The sequence below is a fragment of the Falco cherrug genome, chromosome 7, assembly GCF_023634085.1.
Source record: "Falco cherrug isolate bFalChe1 chromosome 7, bFalChe1.pri, whole genome shotgun sequence".
NCBI classification, from domain to species: domain Eukaryota; kingdom Metazoa; phylum Chordata; class Aves; order Falconiformes; family Falconidae; genus Falco; species Falco cherrug.
In genome coordinates, this window is record NC_073703.1 from 66,103,684 (window position 1) to 66,127,363 (window position 23,680).

The 23,680-nt window shown below is 39.6% G+C and overlaps 1 protein-coding gene across 21 annotated transcripts in view; it reads left to right on the forward strand.

The window, feature by feature from the left end:
• Positions 1-23,680, forward strand: part of NRXN3 (neurexin 3) — a 1,022,219-nt gene that overhangs the window by 442,433 nt on the left and 556,106 nt on the right. For 12 of the 21 annotated variants that reach the window (XM_055716443.1, XM_055716447.1, XM_055716458.1 and 9 more), the window contains 4 exons: positions 5,956-6,075; positions 12,012-12,393; positions 13,770-13,960; positions 14,489-14,662. In XM_055716443.1, the coding sequence (XP_055572418.1) occupies positions 5,956-6,075; positions 12,012-12,393; positions 13,770-13,960; positions 14,489-14,662 (867 nt within the window). Of the gene's footprint in view, positions 1-5,955; positions 6,076-12,011; positions 12,394-13,769; positions 13,961-14,488; positions 14,663-22,000; positions 22,028-23,680 lie in introns of all 21 variants that reach the window. The other 9 variants (XM_055716439.1, XM_055716441.1, XM_055716453.1 and 6 more) reach the window with 1 other exon arrangement.

Below are 23,680 nucleotides of genomic sequence, written 5' to 3' on the forward strand. Positions count from 1 at the left end.
TAGGATGGTCTTGCTATGTTTCATTTATTTGCTGAGTTAATTCCATGCACTTGATTAGTATGGCTCTTGGGGGGAGGGGAGGGAATTCTTATCTGCACCTCTGAGGCTAATTGAGTCTGTGGCCATTTAAAGGATTGTGTAGGCACTTTTTATTGCTGTACAAATGTGAATAATTAAGCTTTGCTTCTGGGTAGGTTGGTGTAAATCATGCTCAATTTTATTGATTTCCCAATGAAGCCATGTTGTAAAGCTGTAAACATAACTTTTCTGTAAGCCTTCTAAAAGCATTTGTTTCTTAAGTGTATGCTATGTTTTGTTTAACGTGGGGTAGCACACGGAGATGATCCTCTTCCTTGAGGAAATGGAAAGGTTGGTGCAGGTAAGGTCCCCATTAAAGATTGTGACCATCTCCAGGGAAGTGCAACTGCTTATTCCTTGTTGGCAGCCAATGTTTTCTTGAAAAGGGGGATTCTAAAGCCTGTATATGAGCAAAACAAGTGTGTATATATGTAAATATGTATTGATCTCTCTCGGCTATCTATATAAAAGTCTGCAATGTACCAAAAGTCTGGGGTTGCCAGTTGTTTCCTAGCAATTAACAATGCTCCTGGAGTCGGACAGCAGATCCTGGTCAAGAAAAAGACCTTCCTGAAACTCTGTGTCCATGCTAGTGCTGCCTGGGGAAAAAAACAACAAAATTTACACTACTGACTTATACTCAACCAAGAGCAAAAAATATTGAAGGTTTTCAGAGCAGCATCCAGCTCTGCATTTGAGCCATGCATGTGTTTTGATATTCACCCCGTCTTTTGTAGGAACTCATATCAAGAAGCCATAAACATGTGTGAATAGTTTGGCAGTGTCTTTGACCTTACACCCTCCTTCCCCTGACCTTGTTCAAACCTACCTGTAGAATTTGTGATTAAATATCCTTGGACCTAGAATATATGGAAAAAAAGAATTCTTTGTTTAATATGGTAACAGCTCCATAAAATACCTGCCATATTGCATATCTGTGCATGATTATTTCATGTATGTTACTAAATAATTGTCTTATATAAACAGGCTACGTATCTTCCAAAGTAGTGTTAGTATCACTAGGGATGAGAAACAAGCGAAACTTTTTGATATTGGATGAGAGCAGATGCAGAACATAACATTTTGATGTAGTGTCTTTGGGTGATGTTTCATTAACTGCCAAACATTATTTTTGTAAAAGTTTTCCAGTTCTTTCCTTTGGCTTCATAACCTCCCTCCTCTGTGCCACATTTTTAGGGCTACAATGAAGAATCCCACTCTACAGTTGTACTAGTCACAGCTGAATATTCTTCAGAGAATCGCTAAATAGTGTCTATATAGGGTGGATTGGTTTCTTGCAAGCTTTGAGATAATCTGTCTAGCTTGCCTTGTGATTCATTCTCATGTTTTACAAATCTGTGTGCACCCATCTTTCACAGTGGATCACAACTTTTCTGATCATCATGTAAAAGCAAAAACAACTCAATGACTCCTCCCCACCCCATCCCGCCCCCCCCCAAAAAAAAAAATAATTGGGATGGGGTTGGCGGAGAACCTTCCCATTCCCAGCCCCTCTCTGCCTTGAAATGCTGATGGCTGAACAAAGCTGAGATGGTAGCTGAGCATTTTAATTACAAGAAAAAAGCAGATAAAACCCTGTTATTGTTACTGAGGGTCTTCTCTAAACAGCATTATTATATCGTTGTAGAATTAGTTCTCATTGTAATGAGGGAAAAGCCTTTTTCATGCTCATCAAATCTGGTGGTGTCCTTTCTGGTTGTCTCTTCTGCTGTTCTGTAGACCTGAATGTTTCACCTCTTCTGTAATGTTGGATAAGATATGCAATAGTGAGATAGCGTGGTTTCATGAAGGTCATTTTAATCATAGAAACGGATCAGATAATGACAGCCTGCACCAAGGGTAAAACCACGCTTTTTTTAGGTTTTTTATCTACCTGCGAGGAACTCTTCCTCCATTGCCTTTCATAGGAGGGAGGTTCTGTGTGCTGTTAACCTCTGAGGATGGGTAACAGCTGGTGTTTTCAGAGCTATTGTTTTAACTGCATCTCTCTGACCAATTGTTTGTTCTAAATGAGTGAGTTCTTGGGGGCCAGATGGAAAGCATCTTGGCATTTTCAGAAGGCATGAACTGATTTTGCCTCTTTATACTTCAGTATATTTATTCTTGGCACTTCTGCAAAGTCTATTTGGACCAAGCTATTAATTAGCACTAGTGCAACTTTGATATTGAGGTAATGATTGGGACACCCTGGGCAGATGGGAGGGTGTTCTTCCATGTTTGAAAGAATATACTAGTTGTTTTTTATGAACAATATGCAAACAAGTTTTGAGTAGATGTCAAAGTAGATGATGAGTAGCTGAGAGCACGAGGAGGAGTCACTGCAGCTGAATCAATATTTGCTGGAGAAACTTGTAACTACAACTGGACTGGTGTCCAGAGTATGGTGATGCCTGAGAGAAGTGTTTTTGCTTCTGATTGAGTAGTGTTTGCCACTGCAAAGCACCAAAGGGATACGCACTAGACTGGCTCATTTGAGTTTGAAAGTGAGAGGTAGTGATCAATTCTGTACGATGTACGGTTCCGAAGGAAGACATTAGGAAGGAGGATGTAATGACCAAGAAGGCCAGAGACACCAACAGGAGTAATGCTCTGGCAGCTTAACTATTAAGTTGTTTCTACAGTAGAAACTTTTTCTTATTCTTTTTCCTGCTAAGTGGCCTTTTAATCATCTGATGCATAAAAATTAAATTAATTGCAGAAATTACCTAATGTCCAACTGCCATCTCATCAAAAGTATTATAAATAGAAAATGTTTCCAGGCATCCAGCTTGTAACATTTCTGCACAAGTTCCTGGTCTTTCCTTGTCTTTTATCATAAAAGACTGCTGCACAAAGGAAGACATAAATCCTTGACTTTTTTTTTTTTTTCCTCTGTCCAGCTAACCTTCTGTTTTGCTTCCTCCTACATCTGCATTATCCTAGTTGAAGGGTGATGTAGGTGCAGATAGCTTGAAAGGAGGAAAAAAGCCCCAAACCACAAGACGACAAAAACCCCACCAACCTCGGTCTAAACACTTTGTTTTGGGTGTTTAGCTGCAAGACCACAGAAATGCCTTGCTGGGTAGGAGACAATACTTAGGGAGAGCATTATCCTTCTGCTATGTGGCCTGTTTTCTGTTTTCCCCAGCATCTGCAACTGTTGGATTAGGACTCTTCAAGTCATCTTTTAGAAATTGATCACACATAAATGTCTATATAATAACAGCATATATAGTAATCATGCTTAAGGAAGTGAAGTTTGGCATCCAAACGTGGGAGTCCCTCTATACACAATTCCTGGAACCACACAGAATTCAGTGGGAGCTTACACAGGGAAAACATCAACTCACTTGCATGCTGTCCGTTGAAAAATGTGGGCACACTTTTGCTGCTTTTCATGTCAGCCCAGCTGCTATGTAAATGCCTCGAAAGAATTGAGGAAGAAAACAGCTTGAATAGAGTAAAATAATGTTTAACACTTTTCTTTTTCTTTAATGCAAATATGCCTAGTTTGAAATACTTAGCCGAATGCTCTTGAGCACGTTCATGTATTGAATTTTTCTGTACAGTGTTATTTGGGTAAGCCTACCAAAACAAATCAATACCCATTGTTGCATACAAAACAGAGGCTTGTGAGTGAACAAAAGTATTAAGACCTCCTTTTTTTTCTTTTTTTTTTTTTTTTATACTGATCGTTTATTAAATTGGCTGATCAAGTCATGGACTTAAATAGCATGACATAGTTTGCATCTGCAATGCTTGATTTTCTAATGTATTAGCCCAAATTATTAACTAGTTACTTTTAAATAGCAATCTCATTTGTAAATAACCTTATTCATTTGGGAAAAAAAAGTTGGAAAGCTGAAATTTTTTACTTATTTGAGACTTGGTTAAACTACACTTTCTGAGAATCCAGTCATATAACTTCTATGGGTGTTTTGTTGTGGAAGTGTTAAGGTGGGCATCAAGATAACAATGAGAAGCCAAACCAACTCATTTTGGCTGACCCCTATTTTGTCAGGCTAGGGCTGAAAAGTGGGAACTTGCAGCAACTGTGAGTTACTCAACCATGTTGAATGCAGAGCTGCTGCATGGAAAGTGTATTGTCAGCTGAGCAAAGTCAGCACACCTGAGTATTTCTCTTGGCTGAGTCCTCCAGAGCTCTAATGGACCTGTGGAAAAGTAATGCTTTTTAAAAAAGCATTTGCTGCCCCTTCCTTCCCTCTCCCTCCATGCTTTCAGGTGGTATTATAGAAACACACAGGTCCAGACAAACTCCTTTATCTTCCTACCTGGGAAGTGGCTGTGTGGGCTACAGTAACTAGTGCAGTATATTTTGATGTAGGCAATAATTTTGCTGGCCATCCAGAGACATCATTTTGTGATATATGTTCTGGGATAAAATGTGCTCACTTGCTGATGTAAATCTATGTACAGTCCCTGGATATTTTTCCTATCCCTTCTTTCGCTTCTATCTCACTATGAAATACGCTACTCTTACTTGCTAGTCAAGTCCATGACGCAGATCAGAATGGGTGCAACGCATTGTGCAGAGTTTCACCTGAATTTGTGTACGTTTTATTCTGTGTTAGGTAACCAGTCCAACTAGAAGAAAAAATGCTGTTCAAAGGCTGTCTGAATAAAGAGATTGATTTGCTTGTGCTGAAAAAACATCGAGAAATAATCTGCGTATTTGATATTAGTTTTACCAGTGCAGTAAGCTGAGCTGTAGTAATGCCTTGTTGTCCCTGTTCTGCCTCTTTTAATATGTTAAACATGTCTTGCTTTTTCTTTCTTGGGTTCCCCTTTGGCCAGTTTGGGCAATGGGCCCAGACCCAATGCACAACATGTTCTGCTGTCCTCCTCCTGCATTTCTCTGACATACTTGGATCAAGAGACACTCTAGCACTGTACTGAAATGAGCATAGATGCTTTCAATTTAGCACACACCATTATTCAATTTCACTTACCATTTGACATGAGTGAGGTGTTCCAGTCCTGTAATCTGAACAATTAATGTTTTAAGTAATTGCCTGTCAACTGTGATGGGTGAGCAGCAAAACTGGACAAATATGGGTAGCACTAGTGCTATTTTCCCAGGAGCATTGTTTGCCAGGGCAACTGTCAGGGCAACTGTCATTTTACCTTTTGAAGAAGAAAGGACTCCTCTTTCCCTTTTGACCTGTAATTCAGAGGGTGAAGTAAGTACTTTATAGCCAGGCTGCTTTGCCAAAGAACCTTAAAGCAAATAACCAGGTTGGTGAGTGGTTGTCTTTCTGAGGTTTTGCATTAAAAAAAAAAAAAAAAAAAAAAAAAATTTTGGGGTGGTGGTGATTGAGGTTTTCTGGGGGTTGGGGTGTTATTGTGTTTTTTTAATCTTTTTACTATTTTTTGAGGTGAAAGACTGAAACCAACCTGGTGTTCGATACCTAAGTGTTGAGAGATCAGTGTGATTAGCTTTGAAAAGAATCCCAAACACCTTGGGGCTGCTATAAATCCAGATTGTTAGGAGATCAAAATTCGGATCTAATGACTCCACTCCAGAGACATTTCAGTCACCACCTTGGTTTTTTCTAATACTGCAGTGCCCTGTACAATGAGAACCATAGCATAAGAAAAAAATCCATCCCTGTTTTAAATGCCTGTGACCCCTGGGCTGTGTGGAGGAGGGCACTTCACCCAGTAGAAGGGTCTGTGACCCTGACTCCCTCTGAGCTGGGAAGGTGTAGGTGTGAGAGGTGATTACAGGTTATAATGCACCTACACAATGTACTCGTCTGTATCACACCAGGTTGATTTTGGTGACTTTTCCCATTGAAGAAATACTAAACTAATTGTGGGTCTGGCTCTAACTGTCATACCTCTCCTCATCCCCAGGCAAAGGACCTGAAACACTTTATGCTGGACAGAAACTCAATGATAATGAGTGGCACACGGTCCGGGTAGTTCGGCGAGGAAAGAGCCTCAAGCTGATGGTGGATGATGATGTTGCTGAGGGTAAGTGTAATGTATGAGTATTTTTTTCTCATTATTTTTGTGCTTTTGTTCCCAGTCTCTTCTCTGCCGTTACACCTATTACCCCGATCTTGTGTGTATCCTCTTTACTAACCCTCCCTTCATGTTACTTTTTGTGTCAGTTCTGAAAGACTGTTCTTAGCCAGCACCAGATACTTGTGACAACTGCAGTGATACGAAACATGGGGTTAGGGATGCAGCGGTGCTAAGCAGTACTGTCTCTGGTGCCAGGCTGTTTGGGGTATGCTGTGAGTATACATCATTCCCGAGCTGCAATTGCGGCTGTTTCCAATGCTGTGGAATCAAAACCAAGGCTCCCTAAAGTGTTCCTTTGCACAAACTTTTCCTTGATGGTAGACCTACATTTGGCAGATGTGGTAGAGAATATGGATTTCTATCTCTGCTGTTTGGTTTTAGTTTTGGTTTTTTTGTTGTTTGTTTGGGTCGTTGTCCCACAGGTTCTTGTGCTTGTGGCTCCGAGCCATCCAGAAGAAAAAGCAGCTAGGGCAGTTTGTTCCCCACTTTGTTTTAGAGGTTAGAGAGGACCCTGACTCATCAGAATATATTGTATCATAACATATAGGGTGTATCAGTCCCTTTTTTTTTTTCTTTCCTTTTCTTTTTTCTTTTTTCCTTTTCCTTTCCTGCATTTCCTGACAGCTTTTTGAGGAGAAACATAGTTGAAGGGGGGAAGAAAAGATCAATGACTTGGGAAAGCTGGTGCTTTAGATTGATCTTTTCTTCATCACAGAATTATAAAGGTGATACTTTTCTGGTCCATTTCTCCACAGCTGCAAGAGACAGAAACTTACTTTTCTTTTTTCAAAGGTCTTAAAGTTCTTATAGCTGTATATAACAGTAGGAAATGGGGGTTTTGAGGAAAACACTAGCAGCCTGAAGGCTGAGAGTAGCATCACAAAGAATGGTAACTCTGGATGTGACATTGGTATGGGTGTGTGTGTTCAGTTGTGACCCGTGCTGTTGTGTCAAATGCTGATGTCCTCTGTTCTGAGTAGCTTCTCCTCAGAAGGCAACTAGAAGGAATGGCTGTTGTAGGCAATCCTGGAATACTATATCCTATCTCTGCAAAAAGTTCTTTTCTACTGTCTGAAGGCAATTAATTTTTAGTAATGTGATAATTAGGTTATGTGGAAAGACATGAGTCGGGATTTTGAAATAAAGCGCATAGAAGTGTGATTGCAGGAAAATGACTCGGTATATATTTTCCCTCTGAAGTAAACATACACTGTGCTATATAGGCTGAGAATTTGCAAGAAAGAATCAGAAACATATGAAAGAAGAATCTTTCCCTCTCATTGTTGGAATTGATGGAGGCTTGGTCAACATTCGGTTTTAGGAAAATTAAATTTTATTTAAGAGGGAACTTTCTGAATTGATTAAATATGTTGTTAAAGGCTTCATCCTGATTACTTCTGCATTTAAGAACAATTCTTCTGGATATCCTTTTTTAGCAAGCACCATGAGGTGGCACTCTCTGCATTACCAACTCAATCCGCAGAAAGCCATCTGGTTTTGAAGCCTCCTTTCCATGAAACTGAGTTTATAAATAATAATGATACAATCCTATACTAAAATAGGATGTGCATATGCACATGTATATGAATTACATAATTAAAGATGCATTACAGCTAAAAATATCTGTTAAAAGAATGCCATCATGGCAAAGTCAAAAGTCAGAAAAACCAGAGTTAAAATTTTTCTATGCAATTTGCATCCCACTTCCTTGGGCAGATGATACAGTCTTCAATGATGCGGTCACATAGATTTTTCCACAGGATTCTCGCTATCTTAGGCATAGATCAGAAGTCTAAATTGGGCCCCCAGCAAAAAATAAACAGCTTATTTGATTGTCACCTTCTTTCTTATTGCTTGCTTGGAATGATGTACGCCAGCTAAATTTTGCTCTAAATATAGAGCTGTTGTTTTTCTATGTGTGTGTGTTTGTTGTGTGCTACTCATCAACATGTTTATGCAGAACTAAGAAGCTGTAACTGGATTTATTCCCCTGTCTATGTTATACGAAGTGAGTAGGCATCTTTTTCCTGTTTTACAAGTTTGGAAACAAGGCACCAGAATAAAGCTGGATGTATTTGGAACCAATTTGGCATGATTTTTTTCAGTCATTTGCATGCACAAATATTCAGCATGTCTGTAAATTGGATCCTGTAAATTAGCTCAGCCCTTCTACTTGGAGAATTAAGTCTAGACAGTTAATGACCACCTATGAAAAATATGTAATGAAGTGAGTGACTTGGCTTCTTGCAGGATATCTAAGACAAAGTCAGAATCCAGTTCCTCTGGACAGCATTTTTCTGCTTAATTGCAAAACCCTCCTCCCACATTCCCCCCGGCCTCAGAACATCAGTGATAAATGAGACACAAATATAGCAGTCATGTTCCTCCCTACAACATCTTGCTAGCACCCAAATACCTCAGCGGAGGCTGGAATTTTTTTCTGTCTGCTACCACTTGAACTGGAGGGCTGCTGATTGCTGTAGCAGTTACAAATACAATACAGTGGAAGAATTAGGGGCGAACTCTGCAGGTGTTCAGAAAATTAGAAAATACTGGATTTCACTCCTTAATTTCTTAGGAAAATACACCTCTGTCCTGATTCTGGTCTTGTATTGTCATATCCTTTTCAGCTTTTCACTGAACTTCTCCTAATTTTCTGCACTACCACTACTATCACAGTCCTATTTATCCTAAGCCAGTCCCAGTTTTGTCATTTCTCACCTTTCCTAAAATTCTGGGTTCAGCTCTGCCAACTTCCCTCACTCCATTTCTAATGCCACCTATATTTGGATTCCCTGTCCCTGAGTACTCCAGGTTTCACTGGCCTGGCTTTTTTCTTCTACTCTGGAAACAACTTTGCATTTATCTAAGAGTGGAAGAGCTAAGGAGAAGGGGTTTCTTGATTTTGGTCTTTGACATCTCTACATTTTATTTTTCTAAACTTTTGAAGCAGGATTTTTTTTTTAAGTGATTTTAAAATTCTATTTTATTTTCTTTTTGAGAAAATACAATTCTTTTGGTTTGGAAAAATCAGAAGTTTTCATTTGTTAACACTAAAACAGCCTGTAACAATCACAGTAGTGGAGGTGAGATGATTTGTCTAAAAAAATTTTCCCATATACAGTTTCAGTTCTTGTAAACTGGCATTTTTCAAACTAAAACATTATTTCTGGTAAAGAACTGTTTCAGTACCAATGCAAATGTTTTTAAATCCTCACACTTGAATTCCTGAATAGTCATAAATATGTGACTCAGCTGCTTGTAAGTTTGTCCAGCTGTATCTGCTTGGGTTGAAGCTTTCCATGTCAATGGTCTCTTATAATTGTCTTTAAACTTAGATCTACTGCTAAAATTGGTAATAAGTGAAAAAAATAAACTATTTTGTGTAATATTTTCATATTTGGAATAGACACTTGAAAACATTTTTTTGTAGTGACAGCTGTGATTGTTTGCTGTCTTTGCAAAAAACTCGCTCATATTTGGACAAAATAAAAACTGAAAAACTGCACTTTGTACACGATCATGGGAGGTGAATTAGAAATATTTCAGTGTTTTAAGAGAACCTACGCAAGAAATAGACCATCAGTTCATTTAATCTGACTATACACCACAGGGCAGATTGTATCATCTGAGTGTCTTAATAAGTGTTTTCAGCTTTTATTCTATACCCAACAACAAAAAAATGTGAAGAGTAGGAAAAGTCTTGAAAGACCTATGATTATATTTATTTTTTCTTTAATCTTTTAACACTTGGGAACTGTTTAGGTGAGAAATGCTAGGAGATTTCAGGACATAGCACAGAATATGAGAAAGCTTGTAAGTCCCAGTTGGTATGACCTGGGGGAGTTAAAAGAGGAATTTGCTGTCGACTCAGCCATGATGATCAGTGTGACTCCCAGGTTTAATCCCAGTGACTCAGAAATACCTCTTGCAGTGACCAGTCAAGAGCAGTGTATATACGCAAACGGACCAGCAGATGCAATCAATTGCTCATTGTTTATTATAACCAAATATTATATATTTGTATATATAATGTCTATAATAACCAACCAAATAAATAAATATTATTGTTTAATTTTGTCTGTCTATAGCCCACTGAAAGCATTTATGCAGGTCTTTATCCAGGTGTCAAATTTTCACAAAATTAATATGAATTGAAATATTTTTGACCCTTCTGTTCTTTTAACCCTGTTTCATTTTGACCAGTATGTTAAAATGTTATTGGAGGCAGAGGGGCCAACAGGCAGTGTAGCTGTTTCCTTTGGAAAATCTTCTGAAATGAAGGATTTCAGTAATTGTATCGGCAGCATATACTAGAAGGTTAAGTAGAGAAACATGCAAAAGACCCTGCTGCAGTGTGGGTCCTTCCCATGGGCAGCAGTCCTTCATGAAGTGGTCCAGCATGGATCCTCTCCACAGGCCATCAGGAATACCTGCTCCAGCATGGGCTCTCCATGGGTCACAGGAAGGATCCACCTGCTCTGGCATAGGGGTCCTCTGTGAGCTGCAGTGTGGGTGTCTGCTCCACTGTGGTCTTCTCCATGGGCTGCTGGAGAATGTCCACTCTGGCACCTGGAGCACCTCCTTCCACTCCTCCTTTTCTGACCTTGGTGTTTGCAGGGTTCCTGGTTGCGTTTTTTGCTTTGTTCCTTGCTCACAGGCAGTATTTTGCCCTTTCTGAAATACACTTTCCCAGAGGCATCACCACCTTGGCCAAGGGGCTCAGCTGTGCCCAGCATGGGGCAGCCCCAGCCTCTTCTCACGGAGGCTGCCCTGCAGCTACCCCACAGCAAGCACCATGTAAACTCAATGCAACACTTCAGAAAATTTCATGCGATAAAAAATAACAGCATCTTTGTAGCAGGGTTAGAATAATGGTTGTACATTGAATGATGAGAAAACAAATAAATTTTGAGCAATTAATGAATTTAGTATTATTCCTGTTGTATATGCTAAATGGCACGAGGCCTGTGTAGAAAGGCTGTTCGCTTGTATGACCAAAAGTTGTGTGGCTGCCTTAATGAGGAACTATAGAGAACTAGAGCAAGGATGTTTGTAATGGTTTTCATTCTGATGCTGCACAACTTGTCTTTGTACTCAAACTAGTCTTCCAGCATACTGTTGTATTTCATCTGCCTGTGTGGGTTCTGCGTCTCTACTGACGCCTAGCGTGCTTACTGAAACACTTAAATATGCTTAAAGAATAGTCTGACATGTTTGGTATACAGAATAGTTTGAGTATTTTAATTAAGAGGTTTAAATACCTCAGAACGTGAGAAATAGCCCAAGTGGTAAGCTGATGATTTAAAAATATGGAGGGCTTTTTGCCTGTTACATTCTTGTGCATTTCCCTCCTGCTGTGCTCTTAAAATAAGAGAAATAACATCAGGTACCAGGAGAGGACAACAGAATAAATATTAGCAGGTTTATGACTGTTCTCACTTCTCGTTCTGCTCTTTCGATAAACATAGATTAATATACAGTGTTTCCAGGAAGGGCACTTTTAAGAGTTGTTTCAGAAGTGTCTGAGTTTTTTGGCAGATGGACTGTTGGGTCAAATAGATCACCGTAGGCTTTAAGGGAGAGACCCAGTCTTCTTCACAATCAGGGAAGTCTGTGAAGCACAGGGAAAAATACAGAGCTAGCTGCCCGTGGCCCTTTCCTCCTGTCTTCTCTTTTTTTGCCAGGTTTTGGCAACTGCTAGACTCGAGCCTCTCCAACAAGAGTTTGTGCGTTCTTTGTTGTAAAAGCTGCTGAACAGTGACCGGATGGGATTGTGTTAGTACTGCTATTAGTCTGGAAACTGGAGGGTGAAGGGCTCCCTGCAACCTGTTACTGATCCCTGAGCTTTCTGCATGTTCCTCCTTGTTTCTGTCCTTTAGGCACAATGGTTGGTGATCACACCCGCTTGGAGTTCCACAACATTGAGACAGGGATCATGACGGAGAAGCGGTACATCTCTGTCATCCCCTCCAGCTTCATTGGCCACCTCCAGAGCCTCATGTTCAACGGGATGCTCTACATTGACCTGTGCAAAAATGGTGACATTGACTATTGTGAGCTGAAGGCACGCTTTGGTCTCCGCAACATTATAGCTGACCCTGTGACGTTCAAGACCAAGAGCAGCTACCTGAGCTTGGCCACCTTGCAGGCTTACACATCCATGCACCTCTTCTTCCAGTTCAAGACCACCTCAGCTGATGGTTTCATTCTCTTTAACAGTGGTGATGGCAATGACTTTATTGCAGTCGAACTAGTCAAGGGGTAAGTGACTGTCTGCTGTATTCTGCCAGCTTATTTATAGATAAACTTACTTATAGGTAAGCTTAAAATGTTTGCATAAAGAGGAATTCACCTCAGAGTCATGTCCTCTCTGTTTGCTGAGGTGTATGACAAAACACTTAACGATAAACACTGAAGCTTACACTTCTGACTTCATCACTGACTTCCCTCTGTGGCTGAGGGAAAGACACTTTTGCAGTATGAAACATTAATCTTTTTAAGCCCTTTGGATCTAGTTAGGCTAACATTTTTGTGCTGTAAACCTTGCAGAATAGCACAGAGGAGGAGGAAATGTGCTGAGGGTTCTGAGTCTCTCTTCCCCCTTGCATTTTATTTTATTTTTTTCCTGTAACAGACTTGTGTTTCTGCTCTCTCCACTAAAGGAAAAAAAGGACATATGGGCTGCCGAATTTGTATTTCTGCTGATGATGCTTGAGGAAAAGTGAACTCAGCTTGCTTTTGAGCTGCTGTATTCTTCTCACAAGACCAATAACATAAAAAAAAAAAAAAAATCCTCTCTTAGCTGAACTAATTTTGATCTCTTATACTCATCTAGTCACAGTAGAAGTTTTCCACAAATACAGTTTACTAGTCCTCTTTATTTCAGTACAACTGTAGTTCAGTCTGTTTCATTTTTAACTTTGCACATATTTGTGTAAGTGGGACATTGAGTAATAAAAAAGTAGGAGTCATGAGCTCCTGGTACTCTGAGAGCTGAATTTTGTTGTCTTTTTTTTTTTTCCTTTCTAAGTAGAATATTTATCTTCTATCCTCAGGTGTATTTCTGTTTGAACTACTTAAATAATTCAGGGTAACACTCGCATGACTTCAGTCTTCGTTAGGGTCTTTATTTTTTGTTGAAAGCTTTGCTAATTGTTCTCTAGCTGTTTAAATAAACCTAGGATCTCATGTGAATTTTAGTACAATATTTTGAGTGAGTTTCCCACTTCTTAAGGGAGTTATTCAAAGCTCAGAATGAATCTGGGGAATATATGCCCCAAATAAGCATGCCTAGTGTTGCTCCTCAGTATGTTTATCAATATCACCAATTTTAAAAAATAATTATATGCACAGACAGGGGTTTTGTGGTTTTGCAAGAACTTTGTGAAAAAGAGGAATGCTTTGTGGTTAGAATCTGATTACTCCAAATGCTGTCATTTCAAAATATACTAATCCTTACATGTTCTTGGTTGAAAGTATACAGCTATATGTTCTCAAATCTGGCTTATTAGAACTTCCTAACCCAGGGATATTTCCCTTTGTGACTTTTGTAAGTTGATTTATCAGCTCTGGCTAGAATAAGGGTCAGTAGCACTGGAATTCTTACAAACTTTAACTAGTTCTTGCTATGTTTACAGATATATACACTATGTGTTTGACCTTGGAAACGGACCTAATGTTATCAAAGGCAACAGTGATCGTCCTCTTAATGACAACCAATGGCACAATGTCGTCATCACCAGAGATAACAGTAACACACACAGTCTAAAGGTGGACACTAAGGTGGTCACTCAGGTTATCAATGGTGCCAAAAATCTGGATCTTAAAGGTAAGTTCTACAAGACTGATTGTTCCCCCCCTTTATTCTTGCAGGGCTTAACCAGTAAACAAGAGAAAGCTTGCAGGAACCATGCATTACAGAACAGTAAATCTGGAATTTACTGATTTTGGCTTTCAATTTCATTTTTCTCTTTCTCTGTTTGGCAACGTCCAGTACCAGAATAGTTTGGCATATTTTGCTTTTTCAAAAGTTGATTGTCATAGTGCAGTTTTTCCTAATTAGGATGCAATTACAATCAGGTTTTTGGGTTGGTTTTTTTTTTTTTTTTTTGATGGTGGTTTTTGTTTGTGTGAGTGTGGGTTTTAGTTTGTTGTTTGCTTTTGGTTGTGGCTTGGGAATTTTGGGGTTTTGTGGTAAAGGAGGAAGAAATGATGACTTGCACAATATCTTGCTTTGCTTTTAACTTCTTCTGAGCATCTGTTCAGCTTGCTTTTTTTCATGCTGGGTGTGGGGGGTAGTCGTTCTAGAAGATACGTAATTTCCTCCTTCTTGTATGCTTACCCCTTTCTCCTCTAGGTGATCTCTACATTGCTGGCCTAGCTCAAGGCATGTATAGCAACCTCCCGAAGCTAGTAGCATCACGTGATGGATTTCAGGGCTGTCTAGCATCTGTGGACTTGAATGGGCGTCTGCCTGATCTGATCAATGATGCTCTGCACCGCAGTGGGCAGATTGAGCGTGGATGCGAAGGTATAATTGGCTTCAGAGAAGTTCCCCTCTCAAGAACTCCCCTCTTTACTTCATTGCTGCTCCCTGTGCATCTACTTGTCCACTTTACTGTCCATTTCATTAGTTTGCTTTCATCATGACATCCTTTGCCTCACTTGTACCTTCCAAACTCTGCAGCTTAAGGGATAGCTAGCTTCTCAGAGCAGCTTAGCAGCTGTTCTCTTGCATACTCCATCCCTGTGAGGTGGTACTTCTGGTAGTGGAAAAGAAAGATGGCACTGGGATGGACCACTACTTACTAGTACTTTTCTCAGAGTGGTTTATTAACATTACAGTACTCTTGAAATATTTTGAAAGAGGTTTTGAATCTTCAATTCACTTTTGCTTCAAAGTGCCCTTATTTGGGATCCACAGAAGTAAGCATTTTAAAGACTAAGGAGAGGCAGGGGAAATGGAAAGTAGAAGGAACCGAGGGATAAAGATTGGACCAAGGAAGGAGTTCCTTTCTGAAGAGGTGGGCCTGCAGTGAGAGCACTGGGGGCGTTGTCTCTGCTATTGGGAAAAACTTGCTCTTCTGTAGTTTCTCTTTTCCAGCCAGTTTAGAAACAAATGTAATGAGTGTCTTTTTGAAGCATGTAAATAGTAGTGATTCCTTGAAGCTCCCATTAATTAAAAGAATATTTACATCGACAGCACTGACTCAGTAGCATCAATATAGCATCAATTCCCAAAACACTTGGAATACTTACAACCAAAAAAACCCAAGCTTTTGCTTGCTGACTTAAATGAAAATCACCATTATGTCTAGCACCACTGAATACCAGTCTGCTGTGTTGGCTACCAGTCACTAGAGGAAGATGGTTTTATCAGTACAGTTGTCTGGTATGCAGGTGTGCTAAGGTGTATGTCCTGAACTGATCCTTCAAGATGGGCCTTTGCAAAGTGAAATTACTCCTTGACCATGTTTCCTTACTATGCCAAGACTGCAGGTTATATCATGCTGAAGACTTGCCACATATTGAGACTGTCCCTTCTTAGGATTGAAAGTATCATCTTAGTGCTCTCTTTGAGTATTCATGAAAAAACAAATTGGCAGTCCAATTAAATCTGATCCCTTCCTTGTCTCCCGGTGTTCTGGTTGGCTGGGAGCTCCTGTGCCTCAGCCCTCCTTCCACACTTCCACAATAATCCTCTGGTTTGTGAGACTTTTGTGTCCGGTCACATTAGCTCACTCAATGTCTACTCCAATTTCACAGTGTTGGTAAGTGCCACACAGCTGTAAGCTGTTCTTTTTCCTGTCTCTCTGCCGTATTTAACAGTTCCTGTGAACAGTGTTGTTCCTTGTGGAAATAAGCATAGCGTAGCACAATCTGTGGCTTTGTCCATCTGTGGCAGAGCCAAAATGCCAAAAGAAGTGCAGCTTTTCTGTGTTGCTGTGTACAAGGTTGAAGAAAAAAAAATGCATTTGGAGTTTTTTGAAAATGTCTTTTCTGATTATCCTTGGTGCACTGAAAGCTATTCTTTAATATTGGTGATTTCTGGTAATTCTTCTATTTGAAATTAGCTTAATCTGTTGGCTATATAGCCTGCATGTTATCTCTACTAGCTTTTCTCCTACAGAGGACCTCTCAGGCTAACTTGTCGTTCTTTGGGGCTCAGGAACAGAGTCATGACGCTTTCTCAGAAAACTTTGCCCCATATGCACCTTTATTAGAGCTATGGCATTTCCTTCTCTTGTACTCAGTGTAGCTCTTTGATTTAGTGTCCTAATACTGAGGGTTGTGTAAAGTCAGTGCCACTCCCCAAACACCTGATGTGGCACTTGCTTTGTCTGTGTGCCACCCTGGTACCAGCATGGTTGCTGCCTGAGATTGGTTCACTCTTAGAAATGTCAGGAATGTGAGCTCCCCTTCTCTTCTGAAGCCCTTCAAACAAGATTCAAAGTTGGAGACAGACCTAAAAAACCAGGTGGGAAGGTCAATGAGAGCTTTCATTCTGCCTTTGGAAGAACTTGATCTTGCAAAGCAGTGCCCATACTATCTTCATGACAAGTCCCTGCTCAGTACCAAGGGAACTGCTGAAGAGTTGCCAACATATTTTAGAATTTAGTAAAAAACCTAAGAATTAGGTCACCAGAAAGCAGTTCTATTTGTTTTTTGAACCACAGCAATCCTCAAGGCTTCATCTCACATCTTGGCTGTTGCCTGCTGGTGCCTGCTCTTATAGCTGCTCCTGAAGAGTCATACCTTCCCCCCCCTCCGCCGCCCCCTCCCCCCCCTTTATCTAAGGAAAGAAAAACTCTTGAGTGTATTTGATCCTTTTTGTTTTCATCTGAAGTGATCTTGGGTGCAGTCTTAACAACGTTTTTAAAGGCTAAAGTCCGAACCAGTTCTTGCTGTCTCATGGTATTTAAATGTTTGTAACAAACAATTGCAGGCTTTTGGGGTGAATAGTTGTGCTGTGTGTTGATTTGCAGGATATGTCCTTGTTTCATCATGAAGGGCAGTGGGACCACATACACAATGAGAACATGCATGCTTAAAGAAACGCCATTCCATGCCCACACGTGCATGTTGCCTTCTCATGTGGTGTGAAAGAGATTTCTGCTAACGCTTGTCTCTTGTTGCGGCTTTGCTTTCAGAAGCAGAGGAGATTACAAGGTGGCAGCTGTTTTCTCTGAAACTGTCAGTTTGATCTCAGACAGAATCAAAGGATGTGTGGAGGAAGGAAGCCTGGAGAATAGTAGAATTTGAGATGTAGGTCAGCAGACAGCACTCTCCCACATAAGACAGACCAGTACCACTACAAATGGGTGACATTGTGGCATCTTGTTTGCATTTGTTATCTTTATTTGTGTATTTCAGTACCCTATTCCATACCACCAATTAAAATGCTCAAGTTTTAATAGGAACACAATATTCTTTATTGTCCTGGTTTTCATGCCTCTTTCTTTTACTCAGTTGCAGCAAGCCAGTGAGTTTCCTTGGCCACATTGTCCTTCATGTGCTTAAGCGTAATTCAGCCCTGCTGTATCTCAAAGCACAAACCTACTGATTACCAATTATTACACAATTAACTGTGTTCCAGTGATGGGTGAGGCACCACTCCTATTTAAGCAGGAGCAGAAATCCTTTCAATAGAAATAATATTTAAGTGAGAGCTTTTTCATTAGGACCTGGAGAATCCCTAAGCATTCTTAGGCCATATATAGGGGTCATTAACTGAAATGCAGGCATCCTTGAGACTGCAAGTGGCTGGTGTTTAATAGTATATAGTAGTACTGAAAAAAATAAAAGGCAGCTCAAGACCTAGGACAAGGATTACTTTATCAGTTTTATTCCTGTAATTTCTTTAAATTATCTATGTTGGGATTTGTGTAAGGTAGCACGACTAAGCAAACCTCTTTATCCCATTTGTTAGCTGAATTGTCAGCTTCCTTTTGCATTACACAGCTTTCTTGTCTGCTGTACAACCTTAAGTTTTCATCTTTTGAAGTATGCTGCTCAGTCCCTAGTGTGCCAGGCATGATGATAGCTGCCACAGTGACACCTGTTTTGATGTGTCCTGTAGGACTATTACTTTTGGTAAAGAATTTTGTGGGTGATTATTTGGAAGAAGAGAGCCCAAGGGTGTCTGAAATGTCAAAAGAGCCCATGGAGTTAAAGCCCCACACCACACCTCCCTTTCCTTTTTGTGTGTGGTGGTCTGGTTTATTTTTATTGCCTTTTTTTTGCAATTGCTGCATTTCTGATTTTTTTGGGAACAATAGGTAGCTCTTGGTTGATCTTGAAGGTCTGGTCAGATCTGTAGTGGCAGCTTGTGTTTCCCTGGAAGGTATTTGTCAAAGCCAGAAACCTTCTTACTGGCTGGTGTGTAAAATCTGTTCTGGGTTGATGTGCTACACACAAATGTGAGAAGAATGAAGTTTCAAGATAATAGCATTATAGCAATATATTTATCGATTTTCCATGCAGTATCTTTATCTCTTGTGTTATCAGCAGCTTTCATCGCCACTTTTTACGTAAGAGGGCCCTTTCCCCTACCACCATCAAAAAAAGGGGTTGGTGAGAGGGCCTGAGAGAAAAGGTACAAAATATAGGGAAGTGGTTAAGACTTAAATGGTCCTTGTGCCAGTTTTGGGTCAGGTTACCGACCACTCTGAGGAGGCAAAGTCAGTTCTCAGAAAGGACTTCACGTTGGGGGGCCACTTCTGCTGGAAGCTTCCAGGCAAGCCTGCTACCTACTTTGGGCCTAGCTCTCCCCACCCATAAAACAGATGTATGGAATTCATCTATTTGTGATGAGAGTATGAAATTCAACCATGTCTTGCAGAGCACTTTGAAGTAGTGGGTGGAGGCCCCTAGAGATGAGCAAAGCATTAGAAACTGAGAAAAAGCCTTCTGTCACGACCTGATTCTCTCCAGTTTCCATTTAACAGCCTATGGGCTTTAGTTGGAAATTTTTATACAGCTCCTAACTTCGAGTAATATTTCCATTTCTATGTCAGACATACACAGCTTGAGAGAAAATATGTCTGCGCTGTGGCGTGTAGGCGAGAGTTGGACGGTGGAAGAAGTTGTTCCAGGTGACCTTTCCCTTCTTGAAAATAAACTGGTTTAAACTTTGGATCACCTCCTCCTTGATTCTAGACATCTGAAATGAATTCTTTTTGCTGGGCACTTTGTTCCTGGTCTTACTACTAGTTGAATGAATCAGTTTATTCTGTCCACAAAAGTGAAGACTGAGTGACTCACTGCTTTCTCCTCACTGGTCCTGGAAGAATTTAAGCAGATGTCCAACCTTATGTGGAGTTTAAAGATATTGTTGTAAATATTAATGAGTAGTATTTCCTGCATTTGGAGTGTTTTTTTTTCATCTCTTTATTAATTTGCCTTATGTTCTCCTGTGTTTTCCTTTCCTTTGTTTGGACATGCTTATGTTGCTTACTGTGAGCACTAGAGCTATCTGAAATTCAGCTGCATGTTCTAAATACTCATGTTCACCCCATCCTGCCACCAGCTGAACAATCCTAAACAGCAATGGTTAAAGAACATTGTATTTCATCCACAAGGCAGTTTTCCATGTGCTTTAGAGATGTGGTTTCTTCCTGTCCTCTTCACCTTTCCTCACCTGTTCCACTGACAACAGCTTCTCTCAAAAGAGTGATGATTATTAAACTGGCTGACAGTATGCTTTAGAGCTTTTTTTTTTTTTTTTTTTTTGTCCTAATTTAATCTTCTTTCAGATCCTGCAGTAGAATCATAATCTTGTGCTACTTGCCATGAAATAGTATAGTTAACCTTTGGAATTCACTGGTGCATGAAAAGCATGAATGACACGTAAACGTTGGATAATCAGAAGTGCATTTTACATACTAAGCAGTATGTGGAAAAAAGAAAACCTTATCTCATGCTTAAAATCTCACAGCAGGATAATGTCAGAAAGGATTTCACCCTTCATCTGCTCAGTAGTGAAACTTCAAATCTGGTGATACTGCACTTTCTCTGTGGAATCAAAGGCTGTCCATTGAGGAGAGGAGTGTTAGTTTACTCCATGATGGTTTGACAGCTCTCTTGTTCTTTATGCTTTTGTATTCTGTTGTCACAGTGCTACTGGAATTATGGAACAAATATAAACTTTGTTCCAGCTCAGCTACAAAGATGATGAGGAGCAGGGTAGTTAGGAAAAGTGCTTGTTTGTTACACAGAAATTACTTTATTAGAATATGTGTCAAAGAAGATGCATAGAGGAATGCATCCTCCTTCTGTTTCCACCCCTCCCCTCCTTTCTTTTGTGTTTTGCTTGAAGAACTCTTGGAATTTTATGGCTCTATGTGCTAGAGCAGTTCCAGAAGTGGGAATTAAAATCTGATTAGCTCAAAAGGGAATATAATTGCCATCTTGAGTCATTCATGAGCTATAAAACAACAGCAAAGATTCAAAATGTTAAACTGCATAGGAACCACAGGAAACAGCATCTGTATGTGTTGGTGCTAATTTTTTGGGTTGTAAATGTGAAAGGAGAGGATGGGAGAAAGGGAGAGCTGCCATTGTCTTTTCAATATCAGCCGTGATATTAGAACTTTTTAAGAACAGAAGGTTATAAAGGTGAGTATGCATTTCTTAAATACCCATCTTTTGAACAATGAGGTCAGTGATTGGGTGTTTTGGTGTTCCCATTGTGCTATATATTAGAAACATGTAACCTTCAGTGGCAAAGGATTCAGGAGCTGCTGCCTGTACTCCCATCTTTGTCCTCTGCTTTTATTCATGCTGAAAGAGAAAACTTAGAATCAAGGTATAATGCTGCAAAAATCTATGTGGCTTCCTTGGAAGGACTCCATTAAAAAAAAAAATAAAAAAAAAATCCTCTGTCTAAATGGAAAACCATCACTGGGATTGTTTCGGTTTGCTTTTTTTTATGCTCTCCAATTTTCAGAAAGTGTTCTTGGGTCTTCAGTCAGTCAGACTTGGTAGACTTATGATTCTCTTTTGCCATGTGGTCTATGATTTGACTGTCGATAAGGAGATCATTTCCACCTAGATGAAAGAGTGAGCTTGTACTATTGTCATTTGTTGATTGGCCTGATGAGATTGACAAAGATTATGTTTGTCTAAAGACAGAATTGTCTCTTTGCCTGTTGATGCAAGTTTTCTTAAGGATGTGTTGAAATCCATGAGCAGGCAGCAGCTTGTGAGGGGGCAAAGTTTTACTGTCACTTTACATCCAGTGTCAAGTTCTGTTCTTGGGATAAACAGAGGTTCTTATCTTCCAGAATTATCGGCCCCTTATGGCTTTTTGGCAGTAAACCCGCTTTGGACAAAAAGCCGGGGCAATCTGTGCTTTTATGAGACACAGAAGATTTTAAGTTCAGATCCACAGCTTGGATGTAGAAACAAAAGAAAACCATTCCTGGCTAATGCACTGAAAGTCAAATAGATTTTTTTATTTAAATGGATTCTAAGTGTTTCTCAAACAAGACAAAATTATTGGTAAATACCGAGAGATGAGTGTTAAGAATGTGATGTTTCTTTTCTGGTCTTTCTATTATCTGTAAATTCTGTGACCTCATGTGTGTGAATGAATGACATGCATTTCCTCTCCTGTGTACGTGGTTGTGTTATCTGTTGCTTGGCCAGGTTAAGGTAGCCACGTCCATCTGTGTCCTGGTTGCTTATGTTGTCATTCCTGTGTGTGTTGATTATGCATGTTGCCTGTCATGGTTATACCAATTGTTTTTATTTATTTATAGTGATGTGACCCTGGTTTATCTGCCTTTATACTAACCTGTTGTTTATTGGTTTTGCTTTTTTATTTTTAATCTTTTTTTGTTTTGTTTTTTATTTTTTGCTAACAAAGTTGAGTTGACCAAAGCTGACCTGCAAGGTAGAGAAGGTTCTTCTTCCCCATTACTGGTTTGAATGAAAAGATGCTTTTATACGTTACATTTGGTGCCTTTTACTTGATGCAGTCACACCTCTGAGACAGAAACAGAATGACAAACCCCAGCCCCTTTGGAGGTGATACCTGGGTTGAAGAAGGGCATGGCAAACGACAGAGGTGTTGTTGTTGATCTGGGGGGTTTGACTGTATCAATCTCTGAATATCCATAAGAGCACAGGTTGATTTCCTGAAATGGATAATTATTGTTCAGCCAAGTAGCTGCTATGTATGGAAACACAGAAGGCCCTCAAACCTTTACAAAACAAAAAGCTGACTTGGATTCTTCACTACTGAACTTAAGGAGTGAGACCAGGAGATAAAAGCTATTTTTTTAACTTAGATTTTGAAAAAAAAAGCCAAACCACCACAGATGTAACTTCCTGGAATTTCAGATAAAAAAAATAATAAAAATCTATTAACTATAAATTCCATTATTAGTTTTATAGCAGTTTACAAGCCATAGTTGATCAAACATATAAGTGGTCATTCTTTTGTACTTGCTGATTGGCACCTCTTATAGGTAATTTTTAGAACCTTTTACTGAATAGTCTGATTTTCTAAAGAACAGGTAGGGCTCTTTTATTATGTTAATCTGCACGTGAAATTCTTACTGGTGTCTTTTATGTCTGTTGCCTGCTAAGTAAAAAGGGAATAATCAATGGTGTTTGAGGCTGCAAAAAGGTTGAGGACTATGTGGATGGTGTTGAAATACTACAGATACTCAAGTGAAAGCCATTAAAGGGGCTGAGAATAGCTTCAGTAGAAAAGGAGGGGGGAAACTGGGAGAAGCCAAAGAAGACAGGTCAGAGAGGCCAGACAGTAATCGAGAGCATGCCACTTGAACTGCAGAGATGATAGGGTGAAGAATCCTGATAGAAAACCAGTTTGATGAAGGCTAACTCTTAGGAGACATATAATGAAGGAAGGATTAATGGTGCAATTACATACAAACACCCTATTTCCCCTGGATATAAGTGAGGAAACCTGCTTATTAGAAATTAGCAAGCTTTTGATACTAGAGGGATTTTTTGCATGATGTTAAAAGTCTATCCCTTTAAACATGATAGTGACAGTGTACTTCCCAACTCATCTAGAGAGACTGCAATATAAAGTACAAACTTGTTCCTGAATGATGTGGAAGTTTAAGAAAATGCTCAGACTTTCCAACATTTTACATGTCACTGGAATTAAGTTTTTGTGACTTTAATAATGTCCTTCATAAACTCCTTTTCTATTCACTGTTTACTGTGAAGACCTGGTTACATTGCTGACTTGATCTAAATTAATAGATGCAGTTTTCAAAATAAAATATTCCTGTTCCATAGTCCAGGTGTAGGCAGGCAGGAATTACCTTCACGTCAGAGTAGCATCCGCATTTTTATGTAGGGTTTGGTATTTTACAGCTCAGTGGAAAATGAAAAAAATATATTTGGAGGGACCAAGGAAATTTTAATGGGTAAACACTTTATCTCTGTAGCAGTTGTTAATGAACAGAAATGTATTAGGAAGCACCCTTTTATCCAATGGATAAAGATACTGACAGCCTCAGATAATTTTAGCCATTGGATACACATGAAGCATTGAAGCTGAAAGATT